Source organism: Balaenoptera ricei, chromosome X (genome assembly GCF_028023285.1).
Source record: "Balaenoptera ricei isolate mBalRic1 chromosome X, mBalRic1.hap2, whole genome shotgun sequence".
Lineage (NCBI taxonomy): Eukaryota > Metazoa > Chordata > Mammalia > Artiodactyla > Balaenopteridae > Balaenoptera > Balaenoptera ricei.
This window is the reverse complement of record NC_082660.1, coordinates 43,877,090-43,894,966: the sequence shown is the minus strand read 5'-3', so window position 1 is coordinate 43,894,966 and position 17,877 is coordinate 43,877,090. Positions and strand designations below refer to the sequence as shown.

Sequence of the window (17,877 nt, the reverse complement as noted above, 5' to 3'; positions counted from 1 at the left end):
GGAATTTACAAAAAGACTCACTAGAATTAATGAGTGAATTTATTAGCAAGGTCTCAGAATACAGGGTAAATGTACAAGGATCAACTGTAAGAGTTCCACTTCTAGTATGGAGAAGTAACCTCCTAAACAACAATTCTTCTACAGACAGTAACTGTAAGCTCTAGAAAAACAAAACAAAACATGTATTGGTAGAGTGAATAAAAGCAAGCAGATTTCGGAGAGAAGTCAGAAGTTAGAGGAAGTCTGAACAGAGATGTGAGTTGCTATCCACCTTAGGTGAGACAGCATCTCCGATTTGAGTATAACCTGGTTAATTGCCTACTATGAAAAAGCACAGAACAGTGTAACAGAATATAGTGTTACTATAACATAACACTGATAATGTTCAAGATACAATCCAAAATTACTCAATATATGATGACCTAGAAAAATGTTCTTTTGGTCACTCTCCAGTGTCTTCAGTAGTTTTTAAAATATATTTTCCAGAATTAACAGTTTTGATCTGATAGATGGGTTGGTCCAATAGAAACAATTCAGTCCTACTATGGCTCGTGTTAATTTTTGTATATGGTGTGAGGTTTGGGTCAAGGTTTTTTCCTTCCATTTGATACTAATATCCATTTGTTCAAGTGCAATTTGTTCAAAATATGTTCCTTTCTCCCACTGAATTGTATTTGCACCTTTCTCAAAACTCAGTTGTCCATATACGTGTGGGTCTATTTTTGGACTCTCTTTTGTTCCATTTATATATCTGTTTGTCCTTATATAAATACTACACTGTCTGAATTACTGTAGCTTTATAGTAAATCTGAACATTAGGTAGTGTAAATCTTTCATACTTTTTCTTCTTTCTCAAGACTGTGTTGGCTATTCTAGGTCCTTTGTATATCCATATAAACTTTAAAATCTCCTCGTCAGTTTTTATCCCCTATAATTACAAATAATTGAACAAGTAGAATATAATTCCATAAAGCAACAGATCTCAACAACACACAACCAACTTTAAATCTATATATAGAGAGATTATATATATATATAATATTAGTACACAACACCCATCAACAGCTAAATATATTCTTTTCTCGGACCATGACAGAATTAAATTAGACAACATAAAGGAAATAGACAAATTCCTTAAAAAATACAACTTACTATGTCTGACAAAAGATGAAACAGAAAATCTGAATAGCCCTATGTCTATTAAAGAAATTGAATTTGTTATTAAAACTTTCTCATCAAGAAAATTCCAGGCCCGATGGTTTCACTGGTGAATTCCGTGAAACAGTAAAAAAAGAAGTAACAATCTTACACAAACTATTTCAGATAATAGAGAAGGGAAAACTTCACAACTCATTTTTTTTTGTGGCCAGCATAACTCTAATACCGAAATCTGACAAAGATATTGCAAAAAAAGAGAAAACTACAAACCAATATCACTCATGAAAAATGCCAATATTTTTTTAAAAATTAGTAAACAGAATCCAACAATGCATTAATATAATAAGGGTAATAAATCAAAATCAACTAGTATTTATCTCAAAAATGCAAGGTCAATTTAACATTTGAAAATCAATAAATAAATTCACATATTAACAAAATAAAAGTGATCATATGATCACTCTAATAAGATGAAGAAAAAGCACTTGACAAAATCCAACATGTAACCATGATAAGAGAAAACCTCTTCAATAAGCTAGGATTAGAAAGAACTTACATAACCTGATAAAGTGCAGCTTCAAAAAACCTACAGCTAACATCATACTTCATGGTACGAACTTTTTGCCCCAAATATCAGAACAAGGCAAGCATGCCCATGCTCAACACTTCTATTCAACATCGAACTAAAGGTCTTAGACTGTGAAATAAGGAAAGGAAAAGAAATAAAAATCATGAGATTGGAAAGGAAGAAGTAAAAGTGCCCTTAAAGTGATGATGATTACTTACATGAAAAACCCCAAGGAACCTACAAGAAAACTAATAGGTGGATTTAGAAATGCCTCAGGATACAAAGTCAACGTACAAAAATAAATCACTAGCAATTTATACTAGCAATGAACATCTTGAAAATAAAAAAAAAACAATGCCATTTATAATAGTATCAAAAAACATTAAATACTTAGGGATAAATTTAATGGAGGATACATAAAACTTCTCAACAGAAAGCTATAAAACACTGCTGAAAGAAGTCAAAGATCTAAATAGATGTAGAAAGTTGCCATATTCATGGATTAGAAGGCTCAATATTATTAAGATGTCAGTTCTCCTAAAATTGATCTACAGAATTAATGCCAAAATCCCAGCAAGTTTTTTCAAAAAAATTACAAACTGATTATAAAATTTATATGGAAATGCAAATGACCTAGAAGAGCCAAAGTAGTTTTTTTAAAAAGCCAAGCTGGAGAACTTACCCTACCTGACTTCAAGACTCATTATAAAAGCTACAGTAATTATGTATGGGTCTGGCAAAAGGACAGTGTATTAACTATATTTTCTTATTTTCTGTATTCTTGATGCTCTGGCATCTGATGCCTTACTGATCCTGGAGAGACTGCCCCTCCCAGGGCTAGTTATTTCCTAGAGGCAGTAAATGACTTCCCTGTAACGATACCTTTCATATGCAAACCAACCAATCCAGAGCCCATATCCACCAATTATCTCCTTCATCACGATCTCACAGGTTGAGCCACTAGCCCCATGCCCAAATCACCTCAGGGCTGGGTACCAGGCAACTAAGGACAGTCCCTACACCCCAGAGCCCGCTGAAATTACTCAAACTAGCTAATTCTAAACCTCCCCAGCCTGATTACTCTGGCTCACCCATTATTTCCATGAAAATCACAATGAAGTCTCTTGCCCATGCTTCCTCCTCACAACTTCTACCTCCTGATTGACCCTGGTGCTCCCTGGTGTGACCCTATGTGGTGTGGCATGCCTCCTCCTCTTGAGAACTGTGAGTTACAAACTATTTTCACTGGCAGTTGTCTCTGGATCTCTTGACCTCACCATACCTAAATAATAATAAAACCTTCACTTTAAAACAGAAAGACATATAGATCAATTGAACAGAATAGAGAATCCAGAAATAGGTACACATATATGAAATCAATTGATCTTAATAAATGTGCCTAGGAAATTCAGTGGGAAAAAAGTCTCTTCAACAAATGGTTCTAGAACAACTGAATATCATATTGAAAAAAATGAACAACAATCCTTACATTAAACACACAAAATGGATCATAGACCTAAACCAAAAAAGCTAAAATAATAAAACTTATAGAAGAAAATATGAGAAAATCTTTGTGACCTTGTAGTAGGCAAAGATTTCTTAAACAGATCACAAAAAATACTAAAAGTTTGAAAAAGATGATAAATTAGACTCCATCAAAATTAAAACATTTGCCTTTTGATAGGCACCAGTAAGAAAATAAAATTGCAAGGCATAAACGGACTCACAGACTTAGAGAATGAACTTATGGTTACCAGTGTGGGGAAGGGTGGAGGGAAGGGATAGTTAGGGAGTTTGGGATTGACATGTATACGCTGCTATATTTAAAAAGGATAACCAACAGGGACCTACTGTATAGCACAGGGAACTCTGCTCAATGTTATGTGGCAGCCTAGATGGGAGGGGAGGCTGGGGGAGAATGGATACATGTATATGTATGGCTGAGTCGCTTTGCTGTGCACCTGAAACTATCACAGCATTGTTAATCGGCTATACTCCAATATAAAATAAAAGTTAAAAAAATATTTTAAAAAATTGCAAGGCACAGATTGGAACAAAATATCAGTGATACATATATCTGGCTTAGGAGCTGTATCAAGCAAATATAAACAACTCTTAAAACTCAATAAAAAGAAGACAAACAACCCAATAAAAAATGGGAAAGATATCTGAATAGACAACTCACAAAAAAAATGTACAAATGGTCAATAACACATGAAAAGATACTTAACATCATTACTCATCAGAGGAATGCAACTTAAAATCATAATGATATACCATTACACATCCACTATAATAGCAAAGATTAAAGAGACTGATGATAGCAAGTGTTGGTGAGGATTTGGAGCAACAGAAATTCTCATGTATTGCTGTTAGGAATGTAAAATAATACAGCCACTTTGGAAGACAGTTTGGCAATTATAAGAAATTATAAGAAAGGTAAGTAAACACTGATTATATTATACCAGCAACTCCACTCCTAGGTATTTACCCAAGAGAAATGTAAACATATGTTCACACAAAGACATACCAGAATATTCACTGCAGCTTTATTCATAATAACCAAACAATGACCACCTGTCATCAACAGGTATAGAGATAAACAAATTACAGTATAGTCATACCACGGAATAGTATTCATTATTTAAAAGGAACAAACTAGTGATACACTCAATAACATGAATGAATTGCAAAATCATTATGCTGAACAAATAAAGTCAGACCCAAAAGGGTATATACAGTATGATTCCATTTATATGAAACCCTAATAAAGACAAATCTAATCTATAATAACAAAAAGCATGCCAGTGGTTGCCTGGGGCCAAAGTGGTGTTGAGTATTAACTTCAAGGGGCATGAAAGTGCATTCTGTGTGATGGAATGTAATATGTCATGATTGGGGTGGTGGTTATATCAGTGTGTACCTTTGTCAAAACTCAGCAAACTGTACTCTTAAAATGGATACATTTTATGGTATGTAAATTATACCTTAATAAGGCTGATTTTAAAAGAAAAAAATGCTAGGTGACAGTGATCATAAAGTCAGAAGATGGGAGAGAGGCGTGAGATAGGGAAGGTGGAGAGAAGTGAGGAATCTAAAGGCAACATCTACAAAGAGAAAAGAAGGTGAGGCTGGTTGTAGATGACAGTTTATTGGTATCTTAGAGTGAGAAGATGAAAATGAGATGGAGAAGAAGGTGAAAGGGCACCAGGGAGAACAGGAGTGAGGCAACCAACTGATCTTCAAAGATGGCAAATCCATTAAAACCTGAATGTATATGATAAGGATCTAAGACCCTGGGAGTGGGGTTTCGGTACTAAAGCATAAAAATGTGATGGAAGGAGAGAATATCCAAGAAAACCAGATCCATACTGAGGAAGCCTGTCATATGATCGAGACTATACATATTGCAGCAATTCTCCTGGAGGAAAGCCAAGCCAAGAAGACAGTTGATAACAGTAAGGGAAATAAAGGGAGAGAGCAATTTGGTACCAGAGAGGCCAATGTTATCTATTTTCAAGAAGTTTCTAAAGTTTTGTACCTTCAGTGGGAAGCAGCTGCGTAGCACAGGGAGATCAGCTCGGTGCTTTGTGACCACCTAGAGGGGTGGGATAGGGAGGGTGGGAGGGAGGGAGACGCAAGAGGGAAGAGATATGGGGATACATGTATATGTATAGCTGATTCACTTTGTTGTAGAGCAGAAACTAACACACCATTGTAAAGCAATTATACTCCAATAAAGATGTTAAAAAAAAAAGGGTAGCGATCATAGCCTTTTAAAAGTATCAGCCTCAAGTATTTCCATGTCCGGATCACACTCGCTCACCTGAGCAGCTCTGATGTGGGGTTTCCTCCTCCAACGTCCAAGGCTCCTCTCCTTGCTCCAACTTGAAGATGACCTCTGGCTTGGGAATTTCACACCCTGTTAACAGGAAATGATAGAAAATGGGGTCCAGCTAATTGCTTTCCATTTGTTCTTTGGAAAAGTGACCACATTTCATTGGGAAAAGAGTAATAAGTGCAAAGGTGCAAAGGGACTGAAGAATCTCAGACCAATCAAGGATGACACCATCACACACTTCAGATGCCCCAGCAGCTGAGGATGGAAGCGGCCTCTCTGAGGTTCTGTGTTAGTTCCCTAGGGCTGCTCTAACAAAGTACCGAAAACTGGGTGGCTTAAAACAATAGGAAGGTATTGTCTCATATTTCTGGAGGCTAGAAATCTGAAATCAAGGTGTTAGCAGGGTCATGTTCTCTCTGGCAGATATAGGGGAGAATCCTTCCTTGCATCTTCTAGCACTTGTGCTTGCCAAAAATCTTTAGCATTCCTTGGCTTGTAAACACATTTTACTCCAGTCCCATGGCTGTCTTCTCCCTGTGCGTCTCTTCTCATTGTCTTCCCCCTATGCGTGCCTATTTCGGTGCCCAAATTTCCCTTTTTTGTAAGGATACCACTCAATTAGGGCCCACACCAATGACCTCATCTTAACTTGATCCCCTCTGTAAAGATTACTACTTGCAAATAAGGGCACATTCTGAGGTACTGAGGGTTAAGATTTCGACATATCTTTTTTTTGAGGGGACACAATTCAACCCATAAGAGCCGGCCCTCTGATGCCCCAAAATTCATGTCCTTCCCATGTGCAAAATACACTAACCCCATCCCAGTATCCCCCAAAGTCTTAATCATCCCAGCATCAACTCTTACGTCTAAAATCTCATCTAAACATCAACTCAAAGTCTCAAATCACATCATCTAAATCATCCAAATCTTACAGATGAGACTTGAGTATGAGTCATTCTGGGACAACATTCCTCTCCATGCAAACCTGTGGAAACAGATGAGTTATCTGCTTCCAAAATACAGTGGTGGGATGGGCAGAGGATAGATACTCCCATTCCAAAAGGGAGAAATTAGAATTTAAAAAGGGATGGGAGGTCTCAAGCAAGTCTGAAACCTACAGGGCAAATTCCATTAGATTTTTTTAAAAATTATTTATTTATTTATGGCCGTGTGGGGTCTTCGTTTCTGTGCGAGGGCTTTCTCTAGTTGTGGCAAGTGGGGGCCACTCTTCATCACGGTGCACGGGCCTCTCATTATCGCGGCCTCTCTTGTTGCGGAGCACAGGCTCCAGACGCGCAGGCTCAGTAATTGTGGCTCACGGGCCTAGTTGCTCCGTGGCATGTGGGATCTTCCCAGACCAGGGCTCGAACCCGTGTCCCCTGCATTGGCAGGCAGACTCTCAACCACTGCGCCACCAGGGAAGCGCCCCATTAGATTTTAAGGCTTCACAATAATTCTCATTGGTACAACACTCTGTCCTCCAAGCCCACCAGGGTGGTAGCCCCACCCACTCAGCCCCAGGCCAGGAGTGGCACCACTTACTATTACCACTAGTGACCCATTAGCAAAAATTTTGCTTCCTGTACCGGCAACCTTATGCTCTGTTGTTCTACACGTTTTAGTTCCAAAGGGAGGAACACTTCCACCGAGAGACACAACAATGATTCCATTGAACTGGAAGTTAAGTCTGCCACCTGGACATCTTGGTCTTTTCACGCCTCTGAATCAACAGGAAAAGAAGGGAGTTACTGTGCTGGCTGGGGTGGTTGATCTTGACTACCAAGGGGAAATTGGACTGCTATATCATGATGGAGGTAAAGAAGAGTATGTCTAGAATACAGGAGACCCCATAAGGCATACTATCATGCCCTGTGATTAAAGTCAATGGAAAACTACAACAATTCAACTCAGGCAGGACTACTAATGGGCCAGACCCTTCAGGAATAAAGTTTTGGGTCATCCCACTTGGTAAAAAACCACAACCAGCTGAGGTGCTTGCTGAGAGCAAAGGGAACAAAGAACGGGTAGTGGAAAAAGGAATTCTGCTTCAAGGACTGCGACATAAGAAATCTGCCTAGTTTGCAGTCCGTGGCCTGCCCTGTGGATTTCAGACTCAAAAGTTCGACATCAACTCACCTGAATTTCCAGCCTGCTGGCCTGCCCTTCAGACTTGCCAGTCCCCACAACTGGGTGAGCTGGTTCCTTAAAATAAATCTCTCCCCCCTACTCTGTATTTATGTACACACGTGCACATGCGCATATGTGTATACTCTCTATATGTATATACCCATATCCTATTGGTTCTATTTCTCTGCAGAACCATAATACAGAGTTTGGTACTGAGAGTGGCTCTAGAGGAATAGAATCTCAAGGATGAGTTTTCTGAATTAGTTATGGGATTTCTGGAATTGGTTCCTTATTCTGATTAGATTCAAAAGCACTAATGACTCTATTTCAGTAGTAAGGAGGGCACTAATAGTCCCTGGTGTGACATGGCAATAGAGATATGCAAAATATCAACACTGGATACTCCTAATCAAATGCTTATAAGAAGTGAGGTTCTGGATAACCTTGTATTTGATACCTTGGAAATTTTTGTCAAACTTCCAAGTATAGTAAGATTGCCTGATTGCTCCTAATTGCGCTGGATGAAGTGGGGAAAGAAAAGGATGAGCTCAGGGATTTGATTTCCCAGATCATGCATCGCATAAGTGACCTGAAAATTTCTCTGTCTGTCCTGAAAGTAACCCTTAGCTCCTGTAGCTGCAGAGCTGAGACGGCTGAAAACCAAACCCAGAGTCTCATCCTGTGAGTGGCTAAATTACAACACAAATTGAATTCCCAACCTCACAGAGTGTCTGCTGTTAAAGGAGAGCATTGATGAGGAAGGAACGGGATCCTGAAAACTGGAATGGAGACATATGAGGACACTGAACTTCTAAATTCAGATGAGTCTTTGCCAGTAGAAGCAGCCCTTTTACCCTCAACTGAGAAGTTTAACCCTCCTCTGCCAGAGGAGCCTGCATTGGGCTCCCCTGAGGGACTTGCCTTGTAAGGTACTGCTGGTTCCCCTCAGGACCTATGCCTACCACCCTTCTTTGCTTCCAGACCTATAACTAGACTTAAGTCTCATCAAGGCCCAAGGGTGAGGTACACAGTGTGACCCATGAGGAGGTGTGAGATACTCCAAAAGAACTGCATGATTTGTCCAATTTATACGGACAGAAATCTGGGGAATATGTGTGGAAATGGATATTAAGAGTGTGGGATAACAGAAAGAACATAAAGTTGGATCAGGCCAAAATTATTGACATGTGTACACTAAGCAGATTCTGAATGTAATGTTGCCACTTGAGGGGTTAGGAAGGGCTGAAGCAGTGTGTTTGGCTGGTTGGTTGAAACATGGACCAAAACATGGCCCACACTAAATGCAGCTGAAATGCCAGGACTACTTTGGTGTACTACAGAGGAAGGCATACAAAGGCTTAGGGAGATTGGAATGTTAGAGTGGATTTATCGTGGAAGGTTTGCTCACGCCGGGAGGGTCCAGAGACATATCTGTGATGATGACTGTGACTAATAAATTTGTGAAGGGGCCCCGGGTAATCTGTGATTGCTCTTTGCTGTAGGTCAGAAATTTCAGTGGGAACTTCTGCCAGTGAACTGGGCAACCTAAATGCAATGGGAGTAATTGGATCCTGGGGTGGCAGGGGCCAAACGGAGTCACTGAGTTGTCAAATGCAAGGTGGATGCGGTTACCACAGGGTCAAAGCAGTAATCAGAAAAGTCCGGGGGCTTCCCTGGTGGCGCAGTGGTTAAGAATCCGCCTGCCAATGCAGGGGACACGGGTTCAAGCCCTGGTCCGGGAAGATCCCACATGCTGTGGAACAACTAAGCCCGTGCACCACAACTACTGAGCCTGCGCTCTAGAGCCCGCGAGCCACAACTATTGAAGCCCGCGTGCCTAGAGCCTGTGCTGCGCAACAAGAGACGTCACCGCAATGGGAAGCCTGTGCACCGCAATGAAGAGGAATCCCCTCTCACTGCAACTAGAGAAAGCCTGCGTGCAGCAGCGAGGATCCAACGCAGCCAAAAATAAATAAATTAAAAATAAATAATTAAAAAAAAAGTCCGATTCACACATAAGAGTAGAAATTTTTATAATACTGTTTTAATTCATTCTCCTACTCATTAGACTTCAGACATCTTTCAAAACAAACCTTTATCTTAGTGTTCCATTATTTAAGAGATAACCTTCTTTCAAGGCAGCAGAGTTAGGACAGTCTAAGAAAAGCAGGACAAAAACAGTATATGAACATTTCGCAAAGAACAGTTTTCAGATATTTAAGAAACTATGCTACATACTCATATATTTATGTGTTATATGTCTATACCTCTCTATCCTTCTCTCTAACACTATATAAGAATAGGGGGACTAGCATTAAATGTAACATCTGTTACAGAGTGGCTCACCTGCTCACAGACAGACATATCAACAAATTAAGAGCAAGGAAAGGGGAAATAAAAGAATACTGAGTATTCATTATGTACCAGACACTGCCCTAGGCACTTTAGATAAATTCATTCATTTCATCTTCAAAATAACTCTCCTCTTAGTCCCTTTAGATAAGGAAACTGAGGCTCAGAGAGGTAAAATTCCAAAATCACATAGCTAGTAAGAGGCTTAGTTATTCATTCAACAAGTGGCCGGGTGGAGATTTAAACTTCTTTCTCATATACCATACTACTGTCAAATAGGAAAAAATGCATACATGTCTTTAATATACATTAGAAATAAACCAAACTTTCTGCGCTGCAAAAAACAAACAAACAAACAAAAAGAAACAGTCCAATTCACAGAGATCTATGGGGTTGGCTAGTTGATCTTGACATCCCTAGAAAAGAAATAGGTGGGCAATCTACTAAATTCTTACTTGATCTGTCTAAGGAGAAGAGTCCTAGGTCAAGTGAACAGAAGTCTAACTTGAAACATCAAAACACAGAGTCCTGGCTCCTCAATCAATTCTCAGACTTGAGCCAGTTTACACACCCGGAATGAACACTTTTGAATGAAGGGGAGGCCGGGTCCCTGAAGGAAGGAACCCATGACACTGCCAAAAATTTATACTACTAACCTTTCTTCCAACCTTCCCTAAAGGGACCTATATCCCTTTACAGAGTACCTGTGCATTGGGGAAAAAAACAGTGAGGCTTACCAGACATCACTGGACCGTGGCACTGAACTGACACTAATTCCAAAAGACCCAAAACATCACTGTGGCCCACCAGACAGCGTAGGGGCTTATAAAAGTGAAGTGATCAATGGAGTTTTTGCTCAGGTCCATCACACACAGCGGGCTCAGTGGATCCCCAAACCCATCTTGTGGTTACTTCTCTGGTCCAGGAATGCATAACTGGAATACACATACTCAGCAACTCGCAATATCCCCATATTGGTTTCCTGACCTATGGAGTGAGGCCTTTTATGGTGGGAAATGCCAAGTGGAAGCCACTAGAACTGCCTCTACCTCGGAAAATGGTAAACCAAAAGCAGTACCGCATTCCTGAGGGACTGCAGAGATTAGTGCCACCATCAAGGCCCTGAAGGATGCAGGGTGGTGGTTGCACTACATCCCTATTCACCGTGCCTATTTGGCCTGTGCAGAAGACAGTGGATTATCATAAACTCCACCTGGTAGTGACTCCAACAGCAGCTGCTGTACCAGATACGGTTTTGTTGCTTGAGCAAATGAACGCACTCCTTGATACCGGGTATGTAGCTATTTATCTGGCAAATGCTTTTTTTAAAAACAATACCTGTTAGTCAAGACCAGCAGAAGCCGTTTTCTCTCCGTTAGCAAGGCCAGCTATACACCTCCACTGTCCTACCTCAGAGGCAGATCAACTCTCCAGTCCTATGTCATAATTTAGTCTGCAGGGATCTTGATCAACTTTCCCTTCCACAGGACATCACATCGGTCGATTACATGGGTGATACTATGCTCATTAGACCTAGTGAACAAGGAGGAGCAACTACTCTCGACTTATGGATAAGACATTTGTGTGTCAGAAGGTGGGAAAAAAATTTAGGGGCCTTCTATCGCAGTGAAATTTCTAGGGGTCCAGTGGTGTGGGGCATGTTGAGATACCCCTTCCAAGGTCTTGAAGAGTAAGTTTTTGTGTCTGGCTCTTCCATAAACAAAAGGAGGGACAACACCTGCCTCCCAGTGCTGCTCGTAAGGGGCCCAAGTCCTTATGATGGAGGCCCAGCCTGTGGATGGTGTGAGGCCAGGAGCCGCCCTTGGAGCACTGAGGCTGGGTCCTCCCAGAGTCGTGTTGCTTGAGAATGTGCCCAAAGTGGGCGGTAAACTCCATCTAAGGCTAAATACTGGCTCAAAATTGATAGTCAACAAGTACCATAAAGGACAGTTGAAGAGAGAGTTCAAGAGAGCATGTTAAGAGGTGTGACCTCAGATCAGATGTGGCAACCTCACACCTGGGTGGTGGCCCTGCCCTCTTAGCTCTGGAACCAATTAGGTGGCTCACCTTCTGAAAACAAAGAGGTGACAGCCAGTCGCCCTGCATCTTCCCAGTCTGTGCCCTCTGGGCCTGTGATGGCAGTGACAGCCCTGCTGGCTTCTGAACCATTTTGGGGGTCATTCATCCCTTTTCTTGAAGGGTGTTCACAGCCAAATAGCTTTACTGGCCTGTTTCCTGTCTGTAGAATCCCAGAACCCCAGTCTTCCTGCCTTTTTCCCTGCCTCCATCCTCTTCAGCCCAAGCTGGCAGCGTTTCTCCTGAGATGGTTGATTGGATCCACAAATCATATACCTAATCTTTTTAGCAACTGGTTGTCCAGTCACACCCTTGGTGCTCTTTCCAGAGTACACCTTCTTATATTTTGCAGTATGGATAGGCTGAGAATTTTCCAAATCTTCATATTCTAGTTCCTTTTTACTAACAATTCCTCCTTCAATTTCTCTCTTTCCTCTAGCATTTTACTGTAAGTATGAAGCAGAAACCAAGCCTTGCCTTTAACACTTTGCTTAGAAATCTCCTCAGCTAAATATCCAAATTCATCATTCACGACTTCTGTTTTCTACCCAAGAGAACACAATTCAGCCAAATTCTCTGCCACTTTATAATAAGAATCACCTTTCCACCAGTTTCCAATTATATGTTCCTCACTTCCATCTGAGACCTCACCAAAAACACCTTTAACACTCCTATTTCTACCAACAGTTTCTCTGAGGCAATCTAGACGTTTTCTATCAAGCACCTGAAAATCTTTCCAGCCTCTACCCATTGCCCAGTTCCAAAGCCACCTCCATGGTTTTTGTAGGTTTGTTACAGCAGCACCCCACTTCCCAGTACAGAAAGCTGTGCTAGTTTCCTAGGGCTGTTGTAACAAAGTACCACTAACTGGGTGGCTCAGAACAACAGAAATTTATTGTCTTGAAGTTCTGGAGGCCAGAAGTCTAAAATCAAGGTGTAAGCAGGGCCATGCTCATTTTGAAGGTGCTAGCGAGGGAACTGTTCCATGCCTCACTCCTGGCTTCTCTAGCCTCAGGCATTTCTTGTCCTATAGATGCATCACTCCAGTCACATGGTCATCTTTTCCTTGTATGTCTTCACATTGCCTTCCCTCTGTGTTTCTGTGTCTCTGTGTCTAGACGTCCCTTTTCTATAAGGATGCCAGTCATATTGGATTAGGGCCCGTCTAATGACCCTGTTTTTGCTTGATTACTTCTGGAAAGACCCTATTTCTAAATAAGGTCACATTCAGAAGTAGTGGGGGTTAGGACTTCAACATAGTTTCTTTGCGGGGGGGACACAATTTTACCCATAACAAGGTCCTTGTAGGTTCACAGAGTGGCTCTGCTTACCCAGTGAGAGGAGGTGGCTATAGTTCTCCAGCATCACGTCCTGGTACAGGCGCCTTTGAGTAGAATCCAGCTGCTGCCACTCTTCCCTGCTGAAGTCCACAGTCACGTCCTCAAAGGACACTGACACCTGTAACAACACAATCCCGTTCAGGGTGACATGGTCAGCATGGGGGGATAGGGAAGAGACAGATAGAAAATTGTTTTTAGTAATTTTTACCATAATATCCCATAGGGTATGCCTATTAAATACCTACTTATACATAATGTACAGAATACAAATATCCAATTGGAAATTTCTGCTATTCATTGTGTACAACACTCAGTCTTTCATTTTTTTAATTAATTAATTTATTTATTTATTTATGGCTGTGTTGGGTCTTCGTTTCTGTGCGAGGGCTTTCTCTAGTTGTGGCAAGCGGGGGCCACTCTTCATCGCGGTGCGCGGGCCTCTCGCTATCGCGGCCTCTCTTGTTGCGGAGCACAGGCTCCAGATGTGCAGGCTCAGCAATTGTGGCTCACGGGCCCAGCCGCTCCGTGGCATGTGGGATCTTCCCAGACCAGGGCTCGAACCCGTGTCCCCTGCATTGGCAGGCGGATTCTCAACCACTGCGCCACCAGGGAAGCCCAGTCTTTCATTTTTAAAAATAATATTTCGGTACAGGATTTGAACTTGATCCTATTTTGTTGCTCATTTTAATGGGAATTTGCGTTTTATAACTTTTAGAAGGAAGTATGTGCATTTTTTTCCCACTTTACATAGCTCCCTCTACTGCTGCTTTCATTTAGTCTTCAAAAATATAGCCATTTTCTCTTGATGCCTTTTTTTTTTTGGCCAATTTTAATTTAATTCCATAGTGGTCAGAAAACATACTCTGTATGATTTCAACATATGTTCTATCCAGAAGAACGTTTCATGTGTCCCTGGAAAGGAATGCATATTCAGCTACTGGTGGGTGCAGTGTTCTATAATATATAAATCAACTCGATTGAGTGTTGTTGAAATTTTATATCACTTTACTCATTTGTCTTCTACTTGTTCAGCCAATTATTTGTCAACTTTTTGGTAAAAATTGACAGGGAAATGTTAAAAGTTTATATGGCTATGCAAAGGAACTAGAATACACAAAGCAAGGATTAGCATGGAGGATTTATACTATGTAATGTTAAGACTTACTTTAAAGCTACAATAATCAGACAGCGTGGTATTGATCTAAGTACAGACACATATATCAATGGAACAGAATAGAGAATCCAGAAACACATCTGCACACATATGGACAACTGGTTTATGACAAAGGTGCCAAAGTGATTCAATGGGGGAAAGGAAAAGTCTTTTTTAAAAATTGTGCTGGAACAAATGGATATGCGTTTTGGAGGAAAAAAACAAACCCTGACCCACATCTCACACCATATACAAAAATTAACTTTAGTGTTCTCACCACACACACACACACACACACACACACACACACACACACACACATACTCAAATGAAGCAACTCTGTGAGGTGATGAATGTATTAAGTAACTCGACTGTGGTATAAAAACAAATATATAGATCAACAGAACAGAACAGAAAGCCCAGAAATCAACCCACACGTATACGGTCAATTAACTTATGACAAAGGAGCCAAGAATATAAAATGGGGAAAGGACAGTCTCTTCAATATATGGTGTTGGGAAAACTGGACAGCCACATGCAAAAGAATGAAACTCGAGCACTATCTTATACTACCTGCAAAAATTAACTCAAAATGGATTAAAGACTAGAATATGAGATCAGAAATCATACAACTCCTAGATGAAAACATAGGTGGTAAGCTCCTTGACATAAGTCTTGGAGATGAATTTTTGGATTTGACACCAAAAGCAAAGGCAACAAAAAACAAAAATAAACAAGTGGGAATATACCAAAGTAAACATCTTATGCACAGCAAATGAAACCTTCAACAAAATGACACAGCAGCCTACTGAATGGGAAAAAATATTTGCAAATCATATATCTGATAAGGGGTTAATATCCAAAATATATAAAGAACTCATACAACTCAACAGCAGAAAACCCAAAAAAAGCTGATTAAAAAACGGGCAGAGGATCTGAACAGACATTTCTCCAAAGAGATATACAGATGGCCAACATGTACATGAAAAGGTGCTCAATATCACTAATCATCAGGGAAATGCAAATCAAAACCACAATGTGATATCACCTCATACCTGTTAGAGTGGCTATCATCAAAAAGACAAGAAATAACAAGTGTTAGTGAGAACACAGGAAAAAGGGAACCCTTGTGCACTGCTGGTGGAAATGTAAATTGGTGCAGCCACTATGGAAAACAAGATAGAGGTTCCTCGAAAAATTAAAAACAGAACTAGGTATGACCCAGCACTTCCACTTCTGGGTATCTATCTAAAGAAAATGAATACATTAACCCAAAAAGATATCTGCACTCCCACGTTCACTGCAGCATTATTTACAGTAGCCAAGATATAGAATCAACCTAAGCATCCATAAGTGGAAAAATGGATAAAGAAAACGTGGTGTGTGTGTTTGTGTGTATATACGCACACACACACACACACACAAACATATATACACACACACACATACACACACAATGGAATATTATTCAGCTATAAAAAAGAAGGAAATATTGCCATTTGCAACAACATGGATGGACCTTGAGGGCATTATGCTAAGTGAAATAAATCAGACAGAGAAAGAAAATTCCGTATGATCTCACTTATATGTGGAGTCTAAGAAAAACAAAAAACAAAAAACAGAGCTCACAGATACAGAGAACAGTTGGTGGTTGCCAGAGGCAGGAGTGGGTGGTGGGTGAAATGCGTGAAGGGGTCAAAAGGTACAAACTTCCAGTTATAAAATAAATAAGCCATGGGGATATAATATACAGCATGGTAATTATAGTTAATAATACTGTATTGCATATTTGAAAGTTGCTAAGAAAGTAAATCTTAAAAGTTCTCAACACAAGAAAAACATTTGTAATTATGTATGGTAATGGACGTTAGCTAGACTTATTGTGGTGATCATTTCACAATATATACAATATTGAATCATCATGTTATACACCGGAAACTAATATAATGTTATATGTCAATCATACCTCAATTTAAAAAAATAACCAAGTGAAAAGTCTAGAGCTGAAAAATATAATCTGGAACTAAAAAATTCACTAGATGGGCTTAACAGCAGAAAGAGTTAATGAATGTAAAGACAGACAAACAGAAATTGCCCAGTCTGAAAAGCAGAGAGAAAAAATTTGAAAAAAAGAATACAGTCCCAGGATAAGACAATATCAAAAGATCTAACATACATGTAACTGGAGAACCAGAAGGAGACAGGAGAGGGGAAAGGGACAGAAAAATATATTTTTAAAAATAATAGGCACGGACTTCCCTGGTGGTGCAGTGGTTAAGAATCTGCCTGCCAATGCAGGGGACACAGGTTCGAGCCCCGGTCCGGGAAGATCCCACATGCTGTGGAACAACTAAGCCCGTGTGCCACAATTACTGAGCCTGCACTCTACAGCCCGTGAGCCACAACTACTGAGCCCGCATGCCACAACTACTGAAGCCCGCGCGCCTAGAGCCCGTGCTCTGCAACAAAAGAATCCACTGCAATGAGAAGCCCGTGCACCACAATGAAGAGTAGCCCCCGCTCGCCGCAACTAGAGAAAGCCCGCACACAGCAACAAAGACCCAATGCAGCCAAAAATAAAAAATAAATAAGTAAATAAATAAATTTATAAAAAAAATAATAGGCAGAAACTTCCCAAATATGGTAAAAGACATAAATTTACAGATTCAAGCAGGATAAATCCACAGAAAACCACACCTATGCACACTGTAGTCAAACTAATGAAAACCAAAGAAGAAAAGAAAACAGCCAGAAAACAAACAAACAAAAAAAGACATATTACATACAGGGAAACAGTGATTAAAATGACCACTCAGTGCTCAACAGAAGAAATAGAGGTCAACATACAGAATACAAACTACAAAATTTTTACATGCTGAAGAAAATAAGTGTTACCTGGCTGGGCAAATTTAGGAGTTCCTTGATAAGTTCTTCATGGCTTTTGGTTCTACCCTCTGTGTTTTTGGTCCCACCCTCTGAGCCATCTTTCCTATTCCATGAAAGGTTGAAAGGTAGCATTTCAGGAAAAGTAGCAGAAGAGTTTTCTCAGTCTGCTTCCTACTATGAGTTGTCTGTGAATCTCACTGGGTTCACTTCCTTAGATGAAAAGTGCACCTACAGATCTCTTTTTGAGATAAGCCATTCTTTATCTTGGACTCCTGCTGAGAGGGCTGAGGTACACACTCTTAAGCTTCCTAGAGGCCCTCTTGTTTGATTGAGATCTATGAGGCACTCTTAATCTCTTCAAGGGGAGTTTTGT

General features: G+C 40.3%; 1 protein-coding gene across 4 annotated transcripts in view; it reads right to left on the bottom strand.

The window, feature by feature from the left end:
• The window catches only part of LOC132356897 (zinc finger protein 81), an 83,724-nt gene that overhangs the window by 16,154 nt on the left and 49,693 nt on the right, over nucleotides 1-17,877 (bottom strand). For all 4 annotated transcript variants that reach the window (XM_059910101.1, XM_059910099.1, XM_059910100.1 and 1 more), the window contains 2 exons: nucleotides 13,457-13,583; nucleotides 5,553-5,648 (listed from right to left, as the gene is read on the bottom strand). In XM_059910101.1, the coding sequence (XP_059766084.1) occupies nucleotides 5,553-5,648; nucleotides 13,457-13,583 (223 nt within the window). The remainder of the gene's footprint in view (nucleotides 1-5,552; nucleotides 5,649-13,456; nucleotides 13,584-17,877) is intronic.